Source organism: Anguilla rostrata, chromosome 9 (assembly GCF_018555375.3).
Source record: "Anguilla rostrata isolate EN2019 chromosome 9, ASM1855537v3, whole genome shotgun sequence".
Lineage (NCBI taxonomy): Eukaryota > Metazoa > Chordata > Actinopteri > Anguilliformes > Anguillidae > Anguilla > Anguilla rostrata.
In genome coordinates this window covers 4,383,367-4,406,035 of record NC_057941.1, presented here as the reverse complement: position 1 = coordinate 4,406,035, position 22,669 = coordinate 4,383,367, and the positions used below count along the sequence as shown (strand labels likewise).

Here is a 22,669-nt window from a genome sequence, read left to right as displayed (position 1 = left end):
CAACCTTTGATTTCCCAAAAACGCTACACAGCACACCCAGTGTTTTTTTCTGACGTTTAGACTGAGCATCTTGCAGGACCAGGCTGATGTGTAACCTCTGTGGTGTGTGTGTGTGTGTGTTCTCTCTCAGACTTCTTCACGGAACTGGACAAGGTGATGACTCCTCTCATCTTCAACACCAGCAGCATGACGGAACTGGTGCGCTACACGCGACAGGGGCTCCACTGGCTGCGGCTGGACGCTAAGCTCACTCCCTGAGAGCCCGCTGGCCTCCGCTCTCCAGAGTCCAGAGTCCGCCGTCCGCGTCCCCCCCCCCCCACCCCCCGCCCCGCGGAAGCTCGTCCGCCGCCGGCGTATCCATAACACTGTGTCCGTTTCACCGTCAGCTTGCCAAAAAACACTGAACAAATGAAGAGGAACCTAACTACTAAAAACAACAGCCCTATGATGTTCGCAAGGTTTTGGGAGGGTGGGGTGGGGGGTGGGGTGCGATCGGATCGGGGTCACGGGGGGCAAGTCAGTAATTACAGCATTCTGCACTCCCCTCGGTCGGGTACTTTTGGGTCACGTTAAAAAAAAAGCCATCTTTCTACTGGGTGTGATACCAATGCTTTATTGTTTTTTTTAGTTTTTTTTCCCTTGTAGAAACACACTACGAAAGCGTCTTTGTTTTTGTAGGGTGTGATGAAATCCGTATTTCTCTCTTATTTTATTATTTTTTTTTTTGGCTTATTTTAACCAAAGTACCTCTTTTTAACCAAAGGTGCTTTAAAGCTGAGATCTGTCCTTTCTGTTTTTTATATATCTATTTTTTGTGCCTTGTATTTGACATACAGGAAATGAACTATCTGTTGAAGTACGAGGGCACCGCGTGCTCCTGCAAAAAAAAAAGAAACGCGTTCGCCGTGGGCCCAGCAGGGGGAGCCAGAGCTCAACGATGTGACCGTTTGGGTTTGGGAAGGGATCGGGTAGCACCACCTCGAAAGTACAGCGGACAGTTTGCTGGAATTTTGGGGTTTTAGCTGCAACGGATGGCTCTGGAAGCAGGTCTGCCTGATTTATGGAATCCCCCCCCTCCCCACCCCCCTCCCCACCCCCCGGGACAGATCTCATCACAGAAACTGCCCAAACTTTTGTACCTCACTGGGACACTAAAAAAAAAAAAAAAACCTGGAGCCACGAACACCAAACTACTGTATTTCTGCCTGTGAGCGAGTCTCCATATCGCCCCCTAGCATCCGGAGGCCTCTACTGCGCTTTTCGTATCCTCTCAAATTGTACCGCGGCTCTCGGTCGACGTTTCTCCGCTCGTCCTGGAGTTGACCTCGCAAACGTGTCTTCATCAGTAGTTTTCCGGCATTATGTTTTCTCTCTTTCTCTCTCTCTCTCTCTCTCTCCCCCCTTCTTTTCTCTTTCCCCCTCTTTCTTTCTCTCTGCTGTGGAAGTGTACACTAGATGGATATTCCATTGTGTATTTCTCATTTGGCATTACAGGGTGTGGAAGGCTAACGTAAACCTTGTCCTCAAAAAAAATAGTATTTAATAGTGTAGTCAGGCAGAGTTGCCCTCAGAAAAAAATCCTTTCATCAAGGGTATATATGCACTCGCATTTTAAGTCTAAGATTTTAATATTTAATGTAACATACACGTGATAAATCACATATATTTTATATCATATTTGGAAGCAACAGTAATTTTAATCCATTTACAGAATGCATAACCCAAAATAGATTTTATTTATATACTAGAGGACGGGGTTGTCAAAATCAGTTTTGGAACTTCACGCGTTGAAGGCTTAATAACAGGGTTGAAATAAATACTATGAAATGCAAAGTATTTCTATTGTATATGAAAATGTCATATTTAAATTTTAGAGATGGGATTAAGGGGTTTCCAAAGTAGCTTAGTAAAAAGTGATTTTGTGTATTCAAAATTATTTTGTTTGGGATAATGTGCTGTCAGAACATCCAGTGACATTCAGTTACAGGCATTTATGGATTATATTTATACTGCAGATTTTAGATTTAGCAGTTTGTGTTACTGGAGTAGTAAACTGCTTTGAAATTAACCCTCTGTCGTATCCTTTTTATAGCTTCTCTCAGATAGTTTAATGTTTCATTCATGCACAAACGTGGACAGTAGAGATGGGTATTTCGTGAGAATGGAGAACTGCTGTGTGCGTTATGTTGGAAACGAACAGCGTTCATGTTCTAGAGCTTATTTCATTGGCTCCCTGGTTGTCTTTTGGGGATACTGTTATTTCTTCTGACACTCAAGTGTTGAAGGACAAAAAAAAAAAACAATCTATGCAGCTTTATTTAAACCAAACCTATAAAAAATGCTTCTAGTTCTGAAATCATTTGTAAACCTGGCTTCTTTTTTTATATTTGAATACTGGGAGGTCAAAAATGGCGTTTCCATGGGAGATTTTTTTGGCTTGAGCTGTTAATGGAGGCTTGTTAACATTTTTCGTGAAACACTTAATGCAATGTTATGCTTCGTGTGCGCAAGCAGCCCCTGCATTTGGGGGTGCAGTTCCCCAATGGCTATCAGAAGAGGCAGGTGAGCCAGTATATGCTGTTTGGGAGTGCCTTTTGAAAAAAAGGAATCTTGGTTTAGATATGCCTACGTTTCTAGAGATGCCCGCATTTCTCACGAAAGAAAACAGAGAATCTGGTTCCATTCGAAATGAAAAGGAACAACAATGAGATTTAAAGTTTTTAAAGTGAATTTTAAAATTTAAAGTGCTCGTGAACCTGTTTGGATTGCCAGGTTTAATTAAATTGCATCAAGCCTTTATAAGGAAATTCTTCATGGAATCCCCACTTTTGACGTGTTGTAAGTTGCTTTTATGTTGTTCATCCTCTTCAAATTTTAATTTATTTATACACTGGTGTAATTTAAGTGCAAATGTGAATGTCTTGATTGAGTATCAAGATGGACACAAGGACATGGGAAAATATACATTACTGTTGGGATTTATACATTTTTTATTTATTTTACAGTCTCCTCCTTGAAATAGAGCTTTTTGATATATATTGCCATTTTGTTGGCTTTCATTTCAGGGCTATGAGCTTGTTTATTGTCAGATATAAACTTTATCATAGTGCACAAATCCAGGGTAAGAATAACATTTTAACATCCCACGGAAAGACATAACACTTGCATGTTTTTTATTTAAGTGCAACCATGTAAAAAATGTAAATAAATATATTTCTTTTAGGACCAATTTTTAAATGCAGTTCAACATTTATATTATGAATATCTTGTAAATAACAGTTGAATATATTATATACACACAATTTCCTTTTTTTAAAGTTTTATTTTAAGTCCCTCCCACCGAAGATGTTGGATTTAAACCTATGTATAAGAAATGTTTGGGTAGGATCACTTTGTTTTTACTGTATTTTTATTTGCCTTTCTTGCTTCAGTGTTGTCATCATAATCATCACTGACGTGCTTTGATGAAGTATAGATGTTCTATTTTATATATGGTATGGAGAGGATTCTCTGGAAATGGGTATTGTTGATCAAATCAAGTGAAGCTGGAAAATAATTGTGTATATGGTTATCCATAAATCCGATTCATACAACTTTAGTCCATAACTCCATGTTGAAAAATTTCCATGCTGTTTAATGGGAACCCAAGGATGCTTTATGAAGAAAATGAAATTTGACGTCTATCATTTAATACGTAGCTGATCAGGGATTGAACTATAGTGTTTTCATTGAGGGGGGGGGGGGGGGGGGGGTCAAGTATTTTAAAAATTGACCTTCGGGGGTCGTGGGTTTCGCATACCAAACGCAACCAAGTCTGGGGGTCGAACAAGCCTGATTTAGAAAAGCATGTCCAACTGAACACTTACCCTGGGGTTTTTCTTGCAGTTCCAGCCTAGATGCCTTTTCAATCAAACATTAAAAAACACTTTGAACGGGGCAATGTTATATGTATCCAACAGTTGTAGACGTTTGTAGGCTGTTCTCTTCTTACGATAGTCTTAAGCGACCTCGGGGCTTCCAGTTGAAGAGTCGGAACTGGATTATTTTTTAACATAAAAGTATAATTGTGGAGGATTAACAATGGTACTCGTTCATCTTTCAAGTCATTTTATTTTCTTGGAATAACATGTAAATGAAATCCATTCTTGTGAAGTGAGTATTAACTTGTAATTAAGGGGGTTTCTCAGTCTGTCCTGTATATTCTTTGTATTTTGTTGTATTGAGAATAAAACAAACCGTTACGTTTCGAGGTGGTCTCTCTCACAGTGTGTATTCATAAAGAAACTGTTTCTATTGGATCTGACATTTCATGACAAAAGAGTCTTGAAATGTAGTTGTTTTTTTTTAAGTGTTTTAAGTTGCAGTACTTTAAAATCATTGGCCTGTCCTCTAAGTTTTGCTTTTTTGAATTATCATGGAGTATTTATAAATAAATGGCAGGTGCCACTCTTTTAGAAATGGGTGATTTTGGCTGATGCTGTAAGTAAATTTGGATTTAGTTGTTTGGGACTGTGCTTGGCATGCACAACACTGTGATTAATCATGCTGTGGTTCTATTTAAGCAGGGAAAATACAGTTGTAACAGATTTTAGTGAATCACAGAACTACTTCAGGTTTTGTCGGCAGCCCTTAAAATGGTGCCATCTCCCTGTCATCACAGGGATCGGCTCCTCCACAGTACTGGCAGTACCTTCATCGCACCACTAGATGGCGAAAAGACACAAATAATTTTGTACGCCAAGAGCAGTGCTTTAATCTACATTGTTTTAATCTGTGGAGGACACAATACAAATTTCAAAACAAATATGTTATTCCAATTCATTGAAAAATTCATGAAATCGTTACAGCAGCTTAATATTAAGAAGAAGTGGAATTCTCTGCATTACTTGGGTACCTCCCATTTAGAAGATGAGATTAAATAAAGGAGATCAGCGATTCTTGCAGAATTGATACTAAATATGCTTTACAATAATAATAATACTAATATTATGTTGCTTTTCATTCTTATTGTTTAATTTAGCTTTGCTGTTCTAATGCTAAATCTTACTTTGGGTGATTGACCTATCAATGGGAATATAATATAAAATATAAATATAATATTATATAAATTATAAGTATATATATATATATATATATGTATGCTCCTCTCAAGATCATCTATCAGTCCATTACTGGATTGTATTTTATATATTTATTTTTTTGCCGCTATTAATAGGAGGACTTCAGCATCACCCATAGGCCTACAATGCAATTCACTGATGGGCCATTTTGATTTATGAATAGAATTTTGAATGGAATCACACTCACAGCTAATGGACGCTGTGGACATATTTCCTGCTTTTCGTGCTGGACGAGGCTCTTTACACGCTGTCCGCAGGGTCCATGGACCCCCAAATGAGAAATTAGTGCCAGTGAGGTGCAACAACGAAAGGAAGCTGTCATTTCAAATTCTAGATGCGGTGCTGCTGTTCTATTCTTGGAAAATGTTACTTGTTGAATAAAATATTGAGCTGCATAAATAGATCATTTGTTAGGGGAAAAAAAGGAAGTTGTTTAAATTGCAGTTTGTTTTGGAGGATGTGTGCCTGAGAGGCAAACTCAAATGCTTGATAGTGTTCATAAAGAGCAGGTGAAATGAAAAAGAGAAACGTGTTGAGACTTCCCGTTTGGCAGTTAATGTGTGAAAGCTCTGTTAAGGTCAGGGATTATCCCCAGTGTCTGTTTGTGTCAAGAAGTTCATTTAAAATTGTTTATTCTTGATCTGTCTTTGGAGAGCTGCATCTTTGAAGCTAAATAACGGTTTACAGGACTAATTTAGAAAAAAAACTTTTGTAAAATAAACATTGATGTTGGAAAGCTCATTTGGCTCTGTGGTGCGTTTAGCTGCCACCTTGTGGACTGAGCTGAGCTCTGCAGGTCTGTTGTGGTTGCGGGCTACGTCTGTGCATCTTTGCTGCACTGCAAAGTCTTCATGGCACTGTGTAAATATAATAGCTTGCCTCATAGTCATTGTGACCTAATATTTTAATCAGAATTACAGAGAATAGAGCATATGCATTGGTACCTAAAATATCAGTATGAATTATAATGCCCTGATTGTATTCAGTGTTGGTCGTTTCAGACATTATGAAATAATTCCCTTTTGAAATGGTCTTTATACATCATACCAGACACAGACCAAACCCCCACCCCCACCCCCCCACACCACCACCACTCAGAACATTGTCACATTTTGTCCTGTGAGCCCCCCTTAAGATTTTAATGCATGGAAATGTTTTTACACCTTAACCAATGCAATAAATTCAGCGCTTGTGTGTGGTGGGTGGTGTGGGTGTGTGGGTGTGGGTGTGTGGGTGTGTGTGTGGTGTGGTGTGTGTGTTGTTAGAGTGTGGGGTATCTCACTAGGATTGATTTGCGGTCATGCAGTTGAACATAGCTGGATTCAGAATCAACATGGTTAGACCAGAATGGAATACACTGTCATCAGGTGCCTAACAGAGGATTATTATTATAAATTAAATCATTTTCACGCTTTTATTAATGTAATTCTGATGCCATTTGGAAATATATATATATTTATTTTAGCATTTTAGAGTTTCTTAAATAGGAGTAGAAAACAATGTATTATTTGATTTTGCAACACAGCTCAATGTGAATCAGTGGGGGGGGTGATAACTATCTGAAGGCACCGTAGACTGTGGATGGCCAGGAAAAGCGTAAAAATGCTGTTTCTCTTGAAGTGGTTAAACAGCGCTGCCTGCTTACTGGCATTAAAGTCTGTGATTAACTGGGGCCGCGCATTACTGCAGCAAAAGTATTCAAAGTAGTTTATATAGCTCTGGTGTACAAAGGTCCTTAAAATGAATTACGTACTGTAGTTCCAATTCCTGCTTGTGTTGTTCACGGAATATTAACCCTTTTGCAATGCTCAGATGCATGTCTAAGGGTCACAATTGTACAATTGTTAAATTAAAACGTTTTCCTTATGTTGAGAGAGCGAATGAATTTTCAACCACTAGAACTTTCCTTTTGAAGTACTGGAATTAATTGGAATCACTCATTTTGTTTATACCAACTTGCTTGTGTTATGCTTATTTCTTATCCCTTAAAGTCATTGTGAAGGTTAGCGGCATGTTGTTAATGGACAGCATCAATTTCCACATCAGTGGAACAAGTGGTTGCAAGATCCCAGACCACGGAGTGATCCCTAAACACTCCTATCAGCACTATAGCCTACAGCACTACTGAACCAACGGTTTTATTTTCAAATGGCCAAACACCGAAGCTAGCGCTTAAGGTCGTAAATTGCTCTGAAATCTTTATTATGGCAAAAATATGAGGAGTCGTCCTCAAACCTGTTCCATGACCTTCATCCACGTGGTAACTGGCCTCTGGGTAGGGAATTGTAAAACAACAACAACAACAAAAACAAACAGACAAAATAAACTACCGCCGACAAATTGTTGGTACACTTCAGTGTAATAATTAGTCATGTGCGCGCAAGGAATGGAACACAGTTCCATCTGAGCGCTCAGATATCCGTACATGGACCAACTTTGCGACGCTTCCAGCTCTACCCGCATACATTTTTTTTTTACATTGTAGACTCCGCCCAGTCACTTGCTGATTGGTTCAGCGGTAACTCGGTTACCTTGGCAGTTTTTCTTGCTGAAGGGGTGAAGTACGCGGAAAACGCAGTGCCGGGTGAACAGTTTTCGTGGACAAGTGTTTTTTACGATAATTTTTTTTTTACAGGGAACATTAAGTGCTTTGAACCTTAAAGTTATTCAGTAGGCTAGGCGAAGGGACTCGCTGTTGAGAAGAAAGTCGACCGGGGCTGAGAAGAAAGCCAGAGTTGAATTCCAAAAGGGACTACCAGGTATGTTTATGAAGCTCGTCAGGTGTTTCTGGTATCGCTGTACTCTCATAAACGTGACACAGTTTCGGTCAGCAACGGTTCAGTGGCAAGGAATTTCAGTCGCCGACACAATGACCAAAAGCAGGGAATTAATAGACGACTCGTGTGACTAGATAAAACGCAGGCCATAAGTACATATGATTCCTGAACATTACTTTATGACATGTAAGCATGCTAAATACACATGTACCTACTTCACGATTAAATTTAATGTTAAAACGTGTATACAGAAGTGACTTAATAGCTTTGACTCCTTTTGACAGATCGTGCAAAACAGCTGTATTTATAATGAAGGTTGGCTACTATGACTGAGATCTAATTCAGTATTTTACGGAACGGTGAATAGGCAGATATGTTTGGATGGTTTTTAGATAACTTGTAGCTGTTTGTGGAAATACTGGAAAAAAATGTAAATATTGTTGAACAAAATATTAATTTTTTCTACCGTTCAAAGAACCCATAGCCTACCATTTATAATGTAGGATAGAAAATAACAGCAGGTTTTTTCTCCAAACTAAGGACTTGAGGAGTTTGTTCATGTTGTCAACATTTTGTTCTGACAGCAATTTGCATAGCCTATTTTCTTATCAAACCTTTCAATCTTGTGTGAGCCTACACGGTTTCAGAATTATAGATTTTTTTCAGGCTTCGGGATGCATGCCACAGTTTCTAAAGTTTTTCAAATTCTTTATGTAGTCGTAACAGATCTTGAATAGGACAATTGAAGACGAATTGCATTTGTTTACGCGATAGAGCGTCAGAAATATCTGAATCCTGCCTTGAACACATTAGGCTACGGATCTCAAATGTGTGGATGAAAAAATAGGAGCAAAATTAGCTTTTTACCGCGTAAGCCTAGATTACATAACCTCATGAGTGTAGGATAACTTGTCAGTCTTTCTAGGCAGTGGTATGACGGCATGTTCTGAATTTTGCCATCAGTTATGAGTTGCGCATACTTATAACATGTCACATACATATCGCGAAATGAAAAGACTTGCCGACGCAGGTGTTGCCAATTAAAAAAAAAAAGTATATATTTTATATAAACGCAGGAATGCAGTCTGCCCCATTAAAGTCCATTAAATAATGCAGCGAGCTCCTTTCAGCCTAATGACTCCTGTATGTTTAATTTAAAGTGGGAACAAAAATGACACTATTGTCGGGCGTTGTTTTGGAGGAAACCGGACCCGGAGGTCTTGTCCTGGTCCTGAAACTTTATCGCCGAAGGGGTGCGAACAGTACTCCTCTGTGTGTTCGCTGGCAGGAGCGCAGTCCTGCACATATGGCAGCCTGCGACAGAGGTCTAAGCGACACACATACACACACACACACACACACGCGCAGTTGCTCTCAAACACATTGACACGTGCAAGCGCACTCTCACGTGCACACGCAAATGTACTGTGTCCTACCGAACGATAACTAATTTGACAACCAACTTCTCAGTATCACTGACAGTGAGTAGAAGTGGAAAGTCCAGGGGTCAGAAAGTGAAAGTCCTGCCAAGCGTCTTTTTTTTCCATCCGTGAACTCAGTCCAGCTGATTTCACTAATTGGTTCTGCCTCCTGGCTGAAGAATTGTTCCTAATTAGCAAACCCTGGTGATCGGAACAAAAAAACCGGGAAGAACTTCCACGTTCTGAGCCTGGATTTTCCACCTCTGACAACGATTTACTCTACTGAATTCACCACACAGAATAGAGGTAATATATAGAGCCATTGTGTGGCAGTTACAATGCTTGTCTGAACAAAATAGCATTGCAAAGAGACAATATGACATTGTTGAAGTTTCGGAGTGATGTGCCCCTGGTGTTGTGAACCATAGTTATGACACTCGCTGAGCGTGTTGGCAGTGGACAAGGATGCAACGCAGTCCACACTGCTATGAAATGGTCTGAGGCCTCTACACAGCCTTTGCATTTTTGCACATTATCCACGTAAACAGCTGGATGTAAACCAAAAGCAATTTAGGTTAAGTGGCTTGTTTAAGCCATCCTACCTGGGAATCAAACCTGCAACCTTTGGGTTACAAGCCCGGTTCCCTATCCGTTATTCTACACTACCGCCTGCCGGACCTCTGGCGGGACGTGTCACTCGTTGCTCGGGTTACAAGGAAGGCAGCTGTCTTGCGTGATGGACCTCCAGAAAGAACAGCACGACGGAACAGAAAACAAAAAAAAAAGGTGTCCGCCATTTTGAGCACCTGGAGCTGCCAACGTTACGCCACCCACACCTGGCGGCCAGGTACCCCGGTGTGCCCGCCGCGTGCGCGTCTCACGGAAACCTCCCGTTCGACGCGTCCGCTCTCACCCTGCGCCCTGTCGAAAATCAGGCGGCTGGCAAGCGTGTCTTGCGTTTGGCGTGTCCACTCTCAACCTCTGTTTCTAAGTGGAAAATTAAGGAGAGGTTACCCCGTGAGGCCGGTTTTAGTGCGAGACGCGCCCTTTTTTCTATTAATGGGCGTTTTTTTTTTTTTTGGCGCTGTTTTTCCACATCGGTCCCCGAGAGCTCGCTGGGGTGGGGGCAGCCCTTCATGGAAATGGGGCCTTGGGGGCCTCCGTCCTCCCCAAATGTGGAAATTGCAGGGGCGTGCTCTATGTGCAAAAAAAAAAACTTTTCTTTTTTTCCTCTCTCAAGTAGAAGATATTAGCTCGTTTTAAGTTATAGTTCGCTTGACAAATGTAATTTTCTCACCCCACTGGCAAATATTGAGTATCTAATTGGCAGTATTTTAGTCTTATACTTAAAATATTATTTCTATTACTTTTTTTGCTAAATAAGAGAAAAATATTGCCTGTGAGATGAGACGGTTTGACTCATTATCAATATTTGCCATTGGGTTAAGACAATTTCACTTGTCAAACAGCTTAAAACAAGCCAATGTTTTCTGCTTGGGAGAGGGGAAAGAAAGTCTCTCAGTCTCATTACTGGACTAAAAGCTTTGTTTAGAGAGAGGCGTTTTTTTGCTGTGTGGATGTGGGAGTTTCCCCAGCCTGTCCGTCGGCCACACCTGCGGTTAGAGCAGTTTCAGCATCGTCACGGTGCTTTCACCTCCCAGCTCCAGGTGATGTTTGATAGTCCTTTTAAATTTCCACGAAAATGCCCTGCCTACCTGCTTACCTGCCTACCTGCCTGCCTACCTGCCTACCTGCTTATCTGCCTACCTGCCTACCTGCTTACCTACCTACCTGCCTACCTACCTGCCTACCTGCTTATCTGCCTACCTGCCTACCTGCTTACCTGCCTACCTGCCTGCCTGTCTGCCTGTCTACCTGCCTGCCTGCCTGCCTGCCTGCTTACCTGCTTACCTGCCTAACTGTCTGCCTGTCTACCTGCCTGCCTACCTGCCTGTCTGCCTATCTACCTGCCTGTCTATCTGCCTGCCTACCTGCTTACCTGCCTGCCTGTCTATCTGCCTGCCTACCTACCTGCCTGCCTGTCTATCTGCCTGCCTACCTACCTGCCTAACTGCCTGCCTGCCTGCCTACATACCTACCTGTCTATCCACCTACCTGCCTGCCTGCCTGTCTGCCTGCCTACCTGCATGCCTGCCTGCCTGCCTGTCTGTCTGTCTGTCTGTCTGCCTGCCTACCTGTCTAACTGCCTGCCTACCTAACTGTCTAACTGCCTACCTGCTGGCCTACCTGACATTTCCTGCTTCGTGCTGGAGGAGGCTTTGTTCCTTCCTTTTTAAAATAGTTTCCCCAGTGAAAGGCTTTTGCAGATATGGAAATGAGTCACGTCAGCCGGGGCTGAGCCGATGGCAGCAGGTGAAACGTGAGCACCTGCCACTGGAACCACCAGCGACACCTGGCCTGCACTCCCGCTCCGAAAACCTGTCGTACACCGACACGTCCGACTTATTTCATTTAGCGAGACCGGAGATCTTTGTTTTCAAAGGCGCCTGTGTGTGTGTGTGTGTGTGTGTGTGTGTGTGTGTGTGTGTGAGTGTGTGTGTGTGTGTGTGTGTGTGTGTGTGTGTGTGTGTGTGTGTGTGTGTGTGTGTGTGTGTGTGTGTGTGTGTGTGTGTGTGTGTGTGTGTGTGTGTGTGTGTGTGTGTGTGTGTGTGTGTGTGTGTGTGTGTGTGCGTGCGTGCGTGCGTGCGTGCGTGCGTGCGTGCGTGCGTGCGTGCGTGCGTGCGTGCGTGCGTGCGTGCGTGCGTGCGTGCGCGCGCGCGTGCGTGTGTGTGTGTTCGCTGACGATGGAAAAGCACTGAAACAGCGTCTCTTTCTCTCGCTGTGTTTGCCCATCTGGTTGCGTTGGTTGGTCGAAACCTGTCTGAGGATCGTACGTTATGATTTTCTGGTTTGGCCTGAAACTGAACAAAAAAAAAAAAAAAAGCATGTGTGGCAGAATGAATGAATAACAGGTGAGCTATGCCTCGTGATCTGCTCCCCGTGTTCCAATTCTTCGTTCGCTCTCTTAGTCGCTGTTCCTCGTGCAAACTACAGTGCAGCGGGAGGGTGTCCAGTCCCACAGTCCCATTGGGCAGCAGATTGCAATCGACATCTATAAAATAATCAATGTGAGCTACATGGAAACTCTATGGTTAGAGGTTACTGTTACACACGCAGAGCTTTTGAGATGGACAAAATTCACAGGAACCAACTTATCCCTGTCCTGCTCGATTAGGCCCCCGGTTCGGCAGGTGCGTTGTGTCCTGATCTACGTAGGTCCAGGTCAGAGGTCAAAGGTCAAAGGCACTGTCTGAGTCATGTGTATACTGGTGGGGGGTTTTCCCCCCAGTGCCTTCTTTTTTTACGCTGTATCGCACCGGATCTTGTGTAGGACGTTAGCAACGGCTTGACTTCCCGTGGAATGCGACGGTCCACCGAGCTCGGGAACGCGATTGGACGGCGCCGGCGCTGGCTGATGTCGATTGGCCGTGGCAAAGCGGAAGGGTTCTGCACACCGTGGGAACCTTGTCTGAGTACATTTGGGAGATTTGATCCGAGGAGGTGATTGGAGGTGACAGGTGTTCACCGGAGGAATGGTGAATGTCTGGCATTCCACGCAGGCCTGGGTGTGTGGATTGTGACCTCTTGGCACAGACGGTTGGGCGTGCTGTTGGCAGGTTTCTCTGGAATTGTCTGCCCATTGTGACGGGCACCGTTAAACACAGAGTGCTTCTGTTTCCCTCCTTTTTGCCTCCGTTGAAACTTTTCTCGGGGTTGCGGTTGCGCTTGGTAGCACTCAGGCCTCACTCCAGGTTGTTGCCGTTTTCAGGTGCGTACAGGTGAATAAAGAGCTTCTAAATAGAGTGCCTTCATGAAATGTGGAACCAGCAGGATGTTGTAACCCAATCCCGAGTTGCAGCTGTTGTGGGATTTGAGTGGCTTTAATGCTTTATTTGTGAGCAGCAGACCCACATGTCCCTCACTGTTTCTCCCAGCTCTCTGCAGACCTGAGGGATCTTGTAGAGCTGTGTGTCACATGCAGGCATATAGAGATGTACTTATCCTGTTTGTGTGTGTGTGTGTGTGTGTTTCTGTGTGAATGTGTGTGTGTGTGTGTGTTTCTGTGTTTGTGTATGTTTGTGTGTGAGTGTTTGTTTATGTATGTTTATGTGCGTGTGTGCGTGTGTGTGTATGTGTGTTTGTGTGTGTGTGTGGGTGTTTGTGTGTGTGTGTATGTGTGTTTGTGTATGTTTATGTGCGTTTGTGTGTATGTGTGTGTGTGTGTGTTTGTTTATGTATGTTTATGTGCGTGTGTGTATGTGTGTTTGTGTGTGTGTGTGTGGGTGTTTGTGTATGTTTGTGTGAGTGTGTGTGTATGTTTATGTGCGTGTGTGTGTATGTGTGTTTGTGTGTGCGGGTGTTTGTGTATGTTTGTGTGAGTGTGTGTGTATGTGCGTGTGTGTGTATGTGTGTGTGTGTGTGTGGGTGTTTGTGTATGTTTGTGTGAGTGTGTGTGTATGTTTATGTGCGTTTGTGTGTGTTGCAGGTGAAGTGTAGTGATGCACTAAAAGAGGACCTCACTTTAGCTTCATTAGGAACCAGTCAGTGTGAATTGTGGAAAGAGCAGCTAAGCCCTCTCACTGGGGGGAAAAGAGGTCCTGACCCAGCCCTGACCTGGTCCTGACCCGGTCCAGAACTGGTACAGAATTCACGCTGCCTGATCCCTGAAGTGCAAACCATGTAAACTTCCTGCTCAACTTTCTCGGGACCTCCAGCCAATCAGCTGAGGTTATTTCAGAGTTTTTTTTTCCTGCTCTGATGTTGGAATGCCTTCACTTATGAGGGGTTCACCCCCAGCCTGTGACCCTGTAGTCCCAGTGAGCGCTCCACTGTGCATTCACAGACACACAGAAACACAGAGCGATGCTGTTCCCCCCCCTTGCCCCCCCCCCCCCCATGCTAACATTGGAGGCCTTTTCGTTGTCAGTGATGAAGAGGTGTCCATGATGGGCTGTCACTGTTCCAGACCATAGATAACAGGAGTGGATGCAGCTTCGGCTAATATAAGCTCATTAAATGGCGGGGTGTTTACAGCTCATTGACTGGGGCGGGGGGGGCAGCCGCAGAAATCATCACATAATCATTTTACCGCGCGCCGACGCTTTTGTAAACACCGCGGACACCTGCGGCGCTGTTTACCCAGGGCGCGTGACCCCCCCCCCACCCCCGCACCCTCTTTTCTTCTCTTTCGCTGATGTTTATCTGTCCGTTTCTCACACCGTTTCTCTTCCTCTTTCTCGGTTCAGCCCTTCTCTTCTCTCCCTGCCGTCGCCTCGCTGTAACTCCAGCGCAGGTTTCCTGCGACGGACGGCATTTCGGTGGCGGCCGTGGTGTCGCCATGGCGATTTCTTCCCCTCCTCTCTTTTAGCTTTCAGCGCTGCGTTATCGAGCCTCCTCCCCCCGTCAGCGGGACTCCCTCTGAGGAGCGGGCGCGGAGATTAGCCGAAAATAAGACAGACAGACACAGAAAATCTGCAATACAAACCCCTGCCTCCAAATAGTGAATACCTGTAGTGGTATATAGATGTTTGGTTTATGCGAGTCGTTTTCATACAAAGTAAAAGTATTTAAGTCTAAACCACTCTGCTACAGTCCAGTGGGGGGGCTACCGCAGTATAATTTAGCTCAGAGTTTGCCTTAAGGGGTGAGGGAAAAGGGGGTTGTTTTTTGTTTTTGGGGGTTTTTTTTGGCGAGTGAAATTCAGCTCCAGGGAGAGATGACTAGGCCCCAGCGGGGAGTGTGATGTCACAGCCCAGGGGCGGAGGAATTTGGGGGATTAGAGCCAGTTGGACCCATTTTTAACAGCGCTGAAGGAGACTGGCCCTGGGCAGCAGGTAGTGTAATTAGAGGCACAGCGGGGGCGGAGGGGGGGGTTGGGGGGGAGGCCACGGGGGGTGGGGGGTGGGGGGGGGGTGACCTTCACATTCCCGCCAGTTCGTTTAATCATCAGGTCCAGCCTCTTTCAGATCAGGGTCGCCTCTCTGTCCCGCGTTCGCCAGCTGCACTGTTTGCAAGACAAATCCTCTGGGCACAGGCAAATCTCTCTGTGCGTGTGTGTGTGTGTGTGTGTGTGTGTGTGTGTGTGTCTGTGTGTGTCTGTGTGTGTTTGTCAGTGTCTGTCTGTGTGTGTGAGTGCCTGTGCATGTGTCTGTGTTTGTCTGTGTGTGCCTGTGTGTGCATGTGTACGTGCATGCATGCGTGTGTGTGTATGTCTGTGTGTGCGTGCGTTCGTGTAGTTGACCCAGTTTTTCGTTTCTGTGTGCAGGACTTTGACCTAAACTCACTGTGCCACTGTGGTCTGGTGCTGTTATACAAATGTTCTTACAGTCATGGCATCCTTCCAAAAGATGCACCTGGATTACATGAGTCATAAATTATCATAATACATTATCATTGTGCAGAGGAAAATATTTCAACGGCAGGGACACATGTCCTTTGTCCTACTCACATACACAAATTTGTTTTTGTGCAGGGATGAGGTGTCCTCTTCACCTGCTGTTTTATACCGGAGCAAGAGTACTGTCATACCCATCTTATCCAATCAGCAGCAGCAGGACAGGAGGACACTAAAACAGCTTATCTTATCCAATCAGCAGCTGCAATACAGGAGAACACTAAAACAGTCTCACCTTATCCAATCAGCAGCTGCAAGACATGAGGACACTAAAACAGTCTCATCTTGTCCAATCAGCAGAAGCCAGACAGGGGAACACAATTTTTTTGTGTAATTGGCAGTCTCTGTCAAAACTCTATCAAAAACACCCACCAGGGCTCTACATGAACATTTTGTCCAAGGAGCTGAGGTGCTCCTCTGAAAGTTGAAAAATTTAGGAGCACACTAATGCATCCCAAGTAGCAGGTGTGCTCTTAAATAATTTTTACAGTCAGCATCGTCAATTTTTAAGGAGCAAACACTTCTGAAAATGGGAGCCCTGTAGAGCACCCTGCTCGTTCAGGCCAGTCCATGTTCCGCCGTGTTAGCCTGTTAGCCGCTAACTCGATCGAGGAAGAACGTGGGAGTTCTCGGGAGGTCAGTTACTGGTGAAAGGGGGCCGGGATCGCCTGTGTGGTCCCCACTCGAGTTGTCATACGCGTCTAAATTAATAGGGTGTGTTGGGGAGAGGGGTGCAGTCAGCTGAATGGGCGGGGGGGGGGGGTGATAGAGTCTTTTGGGCAGTGAATGGGGAATAAAGAGGAAAGGGATGTGCTTGAGGATGAATGGGAACTAAATCAACACGAAAACTGCGTGGGACAGGGGTGCACAACTCTGGAGGGTAGGTCTGCGTGCTGGTGTTTGTTCCAGCCAGTTTTAGTTTTCTGACTGCTCTATAAACAGCTCTATGAACTACGCTGGTTCACTCCTGTAGCCTACCTGAGCACAGTTAGAATCTTTAGGATACTCTTGCAGCCTGTGGCTGTAGCTGGTGCTGATACGATTGTCAGGTCAGGATGTGATTGAGCTAATTAAATAATTAAGAGCTGAAGTTGGCAGGAAATCCCGAAGCGGATCGGCTCATTGTGCACTCCTGGCACCGGGGAGTGCGGGGGGGGGGGGGGGGGGCTGATTAATTCCCAGGCCCTTGGCAGAAATTGGGCATCGTTGCTCTGGAACTGGGCTCTGTGCACTTTGTGGTTCTGCGGCCAGGATGAGGAGGCAGTTTGGCTTGGGCCCGTTTCCAGAAGGTGTTTGTTTGGTTTGAATCCCGGGGTGGGGACGCGAGCCCTTGATTGACCTTGAGCAGCTTCAGCAGATGTCCAGCTGTACTGCCCCACCATGCAGGCATGTGCATACAGGGGGGTCCATGCTCACGTGACCCCCCACCCCTCACCCCCACCACCATCCCTGAAAGAAAAGGGAAAAGGACCCAAATAAAATTTTGTTTAGGGCCCCTTAAAAGCTTATAGCACCTCTGCCTCTGTGCAACATTTCCTCACCAATGAAAAGGGGTCGCATTGCAAAAACAATGACTCAGTTATTTGTGTTCTAGTTTTCATTTCGCCCGAAATGAAAAAAAAAGAAAAAAAGAATGGTTTATTATTTCCATTTCATTGTTTGAGTGTGTGTACGCGAAGCCCGTGTTCTTATGCGCTGTCCTTTATTTTTCAGACGTTTGTGAAAATACGGATTTAGAATATAGGTCAGTGGGTTGTGATTGGTTCGGTGAGAGAGTGCCTTTGGCCTAGCGAGGTATTCAGATTAGGGTTGTTTTTAGTAGTTTCCCTGAAATGCGAGAGGGTTTCGTTCAGCGATGAATTCGGATTAAGGACAAGCGTGTTGTTTTTCCGCCATTTCGATGAAACGCGAGAGGGCGGCGTTTAGCGATGCGTTTGGTTTTATAGGGCGAGAGGGTTGTTTTTAGTCATTGTGATGAAATTCGAGAGGATTTGTGAGAATGCTGAGAAGGTTGTGGAGGCGTTTGGATGAATGGGTGGGTGAGGGGGGAGGGAGGGGAGAATTAGGGTGGGGGTGTGGTTTCGTACAGGGGTGGGTCCCTTGACAGAGGGACCTGAATGAGCACATAATTTGCCCTCCTTATAAAAGAGTAAAGTGAGTATGTGAACTGCGGCATTATTAGAGGCCCACTCCCCCAGATAACGTTTCCCTGTGTTATTTATGGACCGGCCTTAGTCATGATGACAGTTTGCTGCCGACCAATCACAGCGCTGTATTAGTCCGGAAAATGGCGAGCGTTGTTGGGCCGAATGGCCTGTTCTCGTCATTACGGTATGTTAGGTTATGTTATGTCATGGGCCATCTGAAATGTGCCTGGACATACAATGTTTGGGACCACCTGACTGAGTCTACGTCATTTTGAAACCGAGTGAAGTTTGCGGTCACTGTGCAGGAGACGTGTGTGTAGGGCTGCTGAACGGACATGTCTGAAACGCTCCGGCCGTGCCCTCTTCCCGATTATTCCCAGGTGTGCGAGGACCGCCGGACGGAGAGGTCCGGAACGCCCTCGGCCGTTCCCTGTTCCCGCTCTCCCCCCCCCCCCCCCCCCCCTCCTCGTTTTCCCCGTTCTCACGCAGCTGCGCCCTCTTCCACCTCCGGGCGGGGCCGGGAGCGTTCGGGACGCGGAGCTAATATTTGTTTTCTCTGATCTCACGGCGGAGATAAGAGCTCTGATTGGTTGGCGATAAGACATAATGCGCTGCGTACAGCTCGGCCTTGTGTGTGCTTTCCACCTGCGGCGGCTTATCTTTCACATTCCAGCGCGTGTGTATGAGCACCAGCGCCTGGGGGGCAGAAACGAGTATAAAGAGCTTCACCAAAAAACAAACAAATAAAAAAACAAAAAAACCCAAAAAAGACGGCTGTATCCCTGGAACATCACAGGGGGGAGCGTCTGGAGGACCAGCTTGGCTCAATCAAGAGGTTTTATTTGGGGGTGGGGGAGGGGGTGGTTCGTAAAAAAGACTGCTGTTTCTCCCCGGAACAGTGCAGGGGGGCCCACAAGACCAGCTTGGCTCAATCAAGAGGTTTTTTTTAGGGGGTAAAAAGACGTTTCTCTCTGGAATGCAGGGGGAGGTGGAGACCGCTTGGCTCAATCAAGAGGTTTTTTTTGGTGGGGGGGGGGATGGGGGGCGGGAGGTGGATTTGTCCCCTGTGGTGATTGCACCCATCTGCTTCGAGGACACGCTGTATTTCCCAGCAGGTTTATATAAGCGCAGAATTCCGCCCTGCGGATCAGGCCGAACCAATCATTTACTTGAAAGCCTGTGGGCGGAGAGGCGAAGCGAGGGGCGGGGCTTGTCGCGATCGCGGCGTCGCGAGCGATCGTTCCCCTTGTCCTCGCGTCTCGCTCGCGCGGCGGCCCCCTGTAATTTTCTCCCCGCGTCTCTGCCAAGCGGGTTCGATGCTAATCGCGCGTCTAAGAATAGCCAGAGGGAGATAAGCGCCCTGGAACCGGGCTGGATGGGGGTTCCTGGAAAACACGAGGAATCCAAACTTTGCCTTCCACCCAGCCCCTGAACCTGAGGTCCAAAGAGCCTGTTATCAGCGGGAATTTGAGCTTCTGGGGAAATCTGCACATTCCTCATAATGGCATTAGCTAATGCCTCACCGGTTTGAAAGTTCACTAAATCTCCAGTGGAGTTAAACATTCATTTAAAAAAAAAACAAACGTGCACACTGATTACATAGGCTAAACCAGAGGCATCACTCTTGGGCTGAGACCGAAGAAACTCTGCCAGGCGAAATGTTTGGCGATGATGTCACTGAGGGGTGTCCACTCACAACACTTGATTCCACTAATCGACTAATCGTGGTCTTCAATCAACACTTTGATGAGAGGACTCAGGTGTATCAGTGCTGGGCTAAAACAGAAACCCGCATACCCACACCTACCCTGTGCTGGATACCGCGGGGGGTAGTTGATACTGCGCTGCCCTTTGGGGCCGATGGCCACAGTCACCACCGGCAGTTTTAGGGTTTGATAGCGGACTGTACGGCATGTGACCACACTGGAAGAGCAGCGCTGTATGGGGGGTGTGCCGTAAATTACATGTTTACGATGCTGCTGCTGCCATTTTCACTCATGAGGATTGTGCAACTGTATTCAACCACTGCTGTCACAGAGTCACACAGTCATGCTGGGAGTTGTAGTTTCAGCCCGGCAGTCAGAGTGCCACAGTCCTGCTGGGAGTTGTAGTTTCAGTCCTGCAGTCAAAGTCGTCACACAGTCCTGCTGGGAGTCGTTCGTAGTTTTCAGTGTCTTAGGTAACACCCCCTGGTGTCCCCTGGTGCGCACTTGAGACGAAACGGGTGTCGACGTTTGAGACGTGGTCCGCAGGAGTCAGCCGGGACCCGGGTCCCGAAGGACGGGCTCGGTTCCCGCCTCCTGAACGGCTGTTAGGTGGGGGTTGTTTCGGTTCGCTGGGGGGGGCAGCTTGATGGCGGGTTTTTAGCGGTCACCATGGATGCATCCAGGTTTACGTAACCAGGACAGAGTGCTCTGGGTCCCTGAAGGGGGGGAGGGGGCTGGGGGCAGGGGTTGGGGGTAGGGGACTCCCTGAGGTCTCAGGTATCAGGAAGTGGGTCAGTTTGTTCCCCTCTGCCTCTCGTATTTGAATCTTTTTTTTCTTCTTCTCCACGTCCCACGAGCTCTTTCATTACTGCATTCCACTCGTGTTGAGTAAGGAGTCAGGTGACGGCACTGTACAGTGGGTGTGGTCCTGATCATGCCATCATTATATCAGGTGTGTGCTTTACCTTGGGAATGCGTGCGTAGAGAACGTGCGGTGATGCAGGTTGGTTACAGGCTGGCCCTCAGGTCGATGTTTCCTTTGTAGGGTCTCCCATTGGCTGGAGTTAGCTGACCCTCCCTAAACTATGGCTCGTCCCTCCACAGAAACGGGGAGGAGCAAAGGCTGGGGAATGGGTGGGGGGGGGGTTATTTCTCCTGTGACCGACCCACTTTATTGGTTGGGCAGCTTGGAATCACTCGGACTCAAGTAATAGAAATAAGATTTCAAGTCTAAATATAAGACTGACTCAAGATTTTTTGGGGTACTGATTTTTACTGTACTGAAGTGGGGGGTTCTGGGATTGTTCTGGTTCTGGTTCAGAAGCTTGTGGTAGAAGCCCATAAGCAGCCCTGCCCTTTGAGCCTCTCACTCTGGGAGCAACAGCTCGCTCTTTCCGCTAATCTCTCCGGTCTCAGGGCCTAGCTGGGCAAACTCGATACGCCACTTTACTTCTTGATTGATTACATTATGTATTTACTGTTTGGCCCATAATATCATGTAAAAATATCCCAAGTACAGTTATCTGCGGATATATATATATATATATATATAATGAATAATCTCTTGAAGACTTTTTTTTATTGACTGGCGTTACAGTTCTGGAACATTAGGCCTTGCGAGTTAATGTTTTACCCAGCTCAGCTTTGCCAGGTGTGTAAATGCTTAACACCGCGGTAGTTTTTTAAAATGTTTTATTATGCTGTTTTTTTTTTGTTGTTTTATTGCACAGAGGTTTCGGTGTCCTGAACAAGTTAAACATTTGCTTGAGACTGATGCCATTACATGCAGAGTTTGCTCAGCTAATGGGCCTGCTGATTTTACTGGCAGGGGGAGGGAGGGACACACTGGCCCTGCATGGGCTTAGGGGCGCATTACAGCGACGTAATGTCGGGGGGGTGGGTGGGTGAGGGGGGGGACAATAAGAGGAACCAGCCGCTGACCACCACGGCGACATTTGGGATTCCACTTCTTTTTTAGATTTTCTCTCATTTTTTAATCCATCTCCCTCGCTGACCGACGCTACCTTTTCCAAAAAAAAAAGCTGTTTTTTTTGGGGGGGTTTTTTTTCTCCGCGGCGGTCCGAAAAGGCCCGGCCGGACTCCGGCGGGGGCGGCGCCTCCTCCTCCTGTGGAATGCCGGGGTCGGCTCCTCGGCCTGTGTGCTGTAAACATGCCAGAGTCCACATTCCACACCGCGGACCTCCGGCCCGCTCTCAAAAGGGCTCCCTCACGCCTCCCTTTGTGTTCGCGCTGCGCGTGTGAGTGTGTGTGTCCCTCTCGCTTTCTCTTCTCCCCCCCCCCTCGCCCCCTCCCCTCGCCCCTCTCACTCGCTTTCTCTCCTCCCTCTCTCTCTCTCTATCGCTCTTTCTGCACCCTCTTTCTGTCTCCATTTCTCTCTCCTCCCTCCCTTTCTCTCTCTTGTTCTCGCTCTCTCTTTCTCTCACTGTCTTTCTGGATGTGCTTTATGAGAGTCGTGACTGAAGCAGAGGTTTTGGGGTATTGTCTGAAACAGAGCTGCGCGGAGTATCTTTTTTTAATCCTCGCTTTTGATAGTATTTAAAGATGGTGCAGTTGATTCTATGTACCGTTGTTTAAAATGGCACCATAAGGCTCCGATGTTAAATTGACTCTGTGAAAAGCTAGCAGATGTGTAGGCTGTTTTTTGTGTGGTAATGGTGTACCTTTGTTCTGGAAGAAGCCTTATTAATGCTGCTCATTAATCCCCAGCAGTGGGCTTCCGTCCCGGGAGAACAGGTTCGCTACCATCGTTATGGGGACCGGGTGTCTGTGCAGATTGTTTGTGGTTTCTGTGGACAGATGGGTTGGCTGGTGGTGCGATGCCTCATTCCAGGGTCATCGATGCATCTGCTAAGATGTGTTTTCACCCCCAAATGACTGCAGGGCCAGATAAATCAGCACGCACCATTCTCACAGTTCACACATTCTGATAATAAATGTCACTCTCCCTGCAGGGTGGTGAGCAGTTAGATATTTAATCATTTTAATGACCACAAACCAAAGCTTGAATGTGATTATTTGTTTCT

The 22,669-nt window shown here is 46.0% G+C and overlaps 2 protein-coding genes across 12 annotated transcripts in view; both read left to right on the top strand.

Moving 5' to 3' along the window:
* aff4 (AF4/FMR2 family, member 4) overlaps nt 1-4,247 on the top strand; it is a 37,444-nt gene extending 33,197 nt beyond the window's left edge. For all 10 annotated transcript variants that reach the window (XM_064349879.1, XM_064349885.1, XM_064349880.1 and 7 more), the window contains one exon: nt 131-4,247. In XM_064349879.1, coding sequence (XP_064205949.1) covers nt 131-258 — 128 coding nt within the window. In that variant the 3' untranslated portion in view covers nt 259-4,247. The remainder of the gene's footprint in view (nt 1-130) is intronic.
* A 3,392-nt stretch (nt 4,248-7,639) lies between these two features.
* The window catches only part of shroom1 (shroom family member 1), a 31,643-nt gene continuing 16,613 nt past the window's right edge, over nt 7,640-22,669 (top strand). For both annotated transcript variants that reach the window (XM_064349876.1, XM_064349874.1), the window contains exon 1: nt 7,640-7,879. The gene's annotated coding sequence lies outside the window, so the exon portion shown is untranslated. The remainder of the gene's footprint in view (nt 7,880-22,669) is intronic.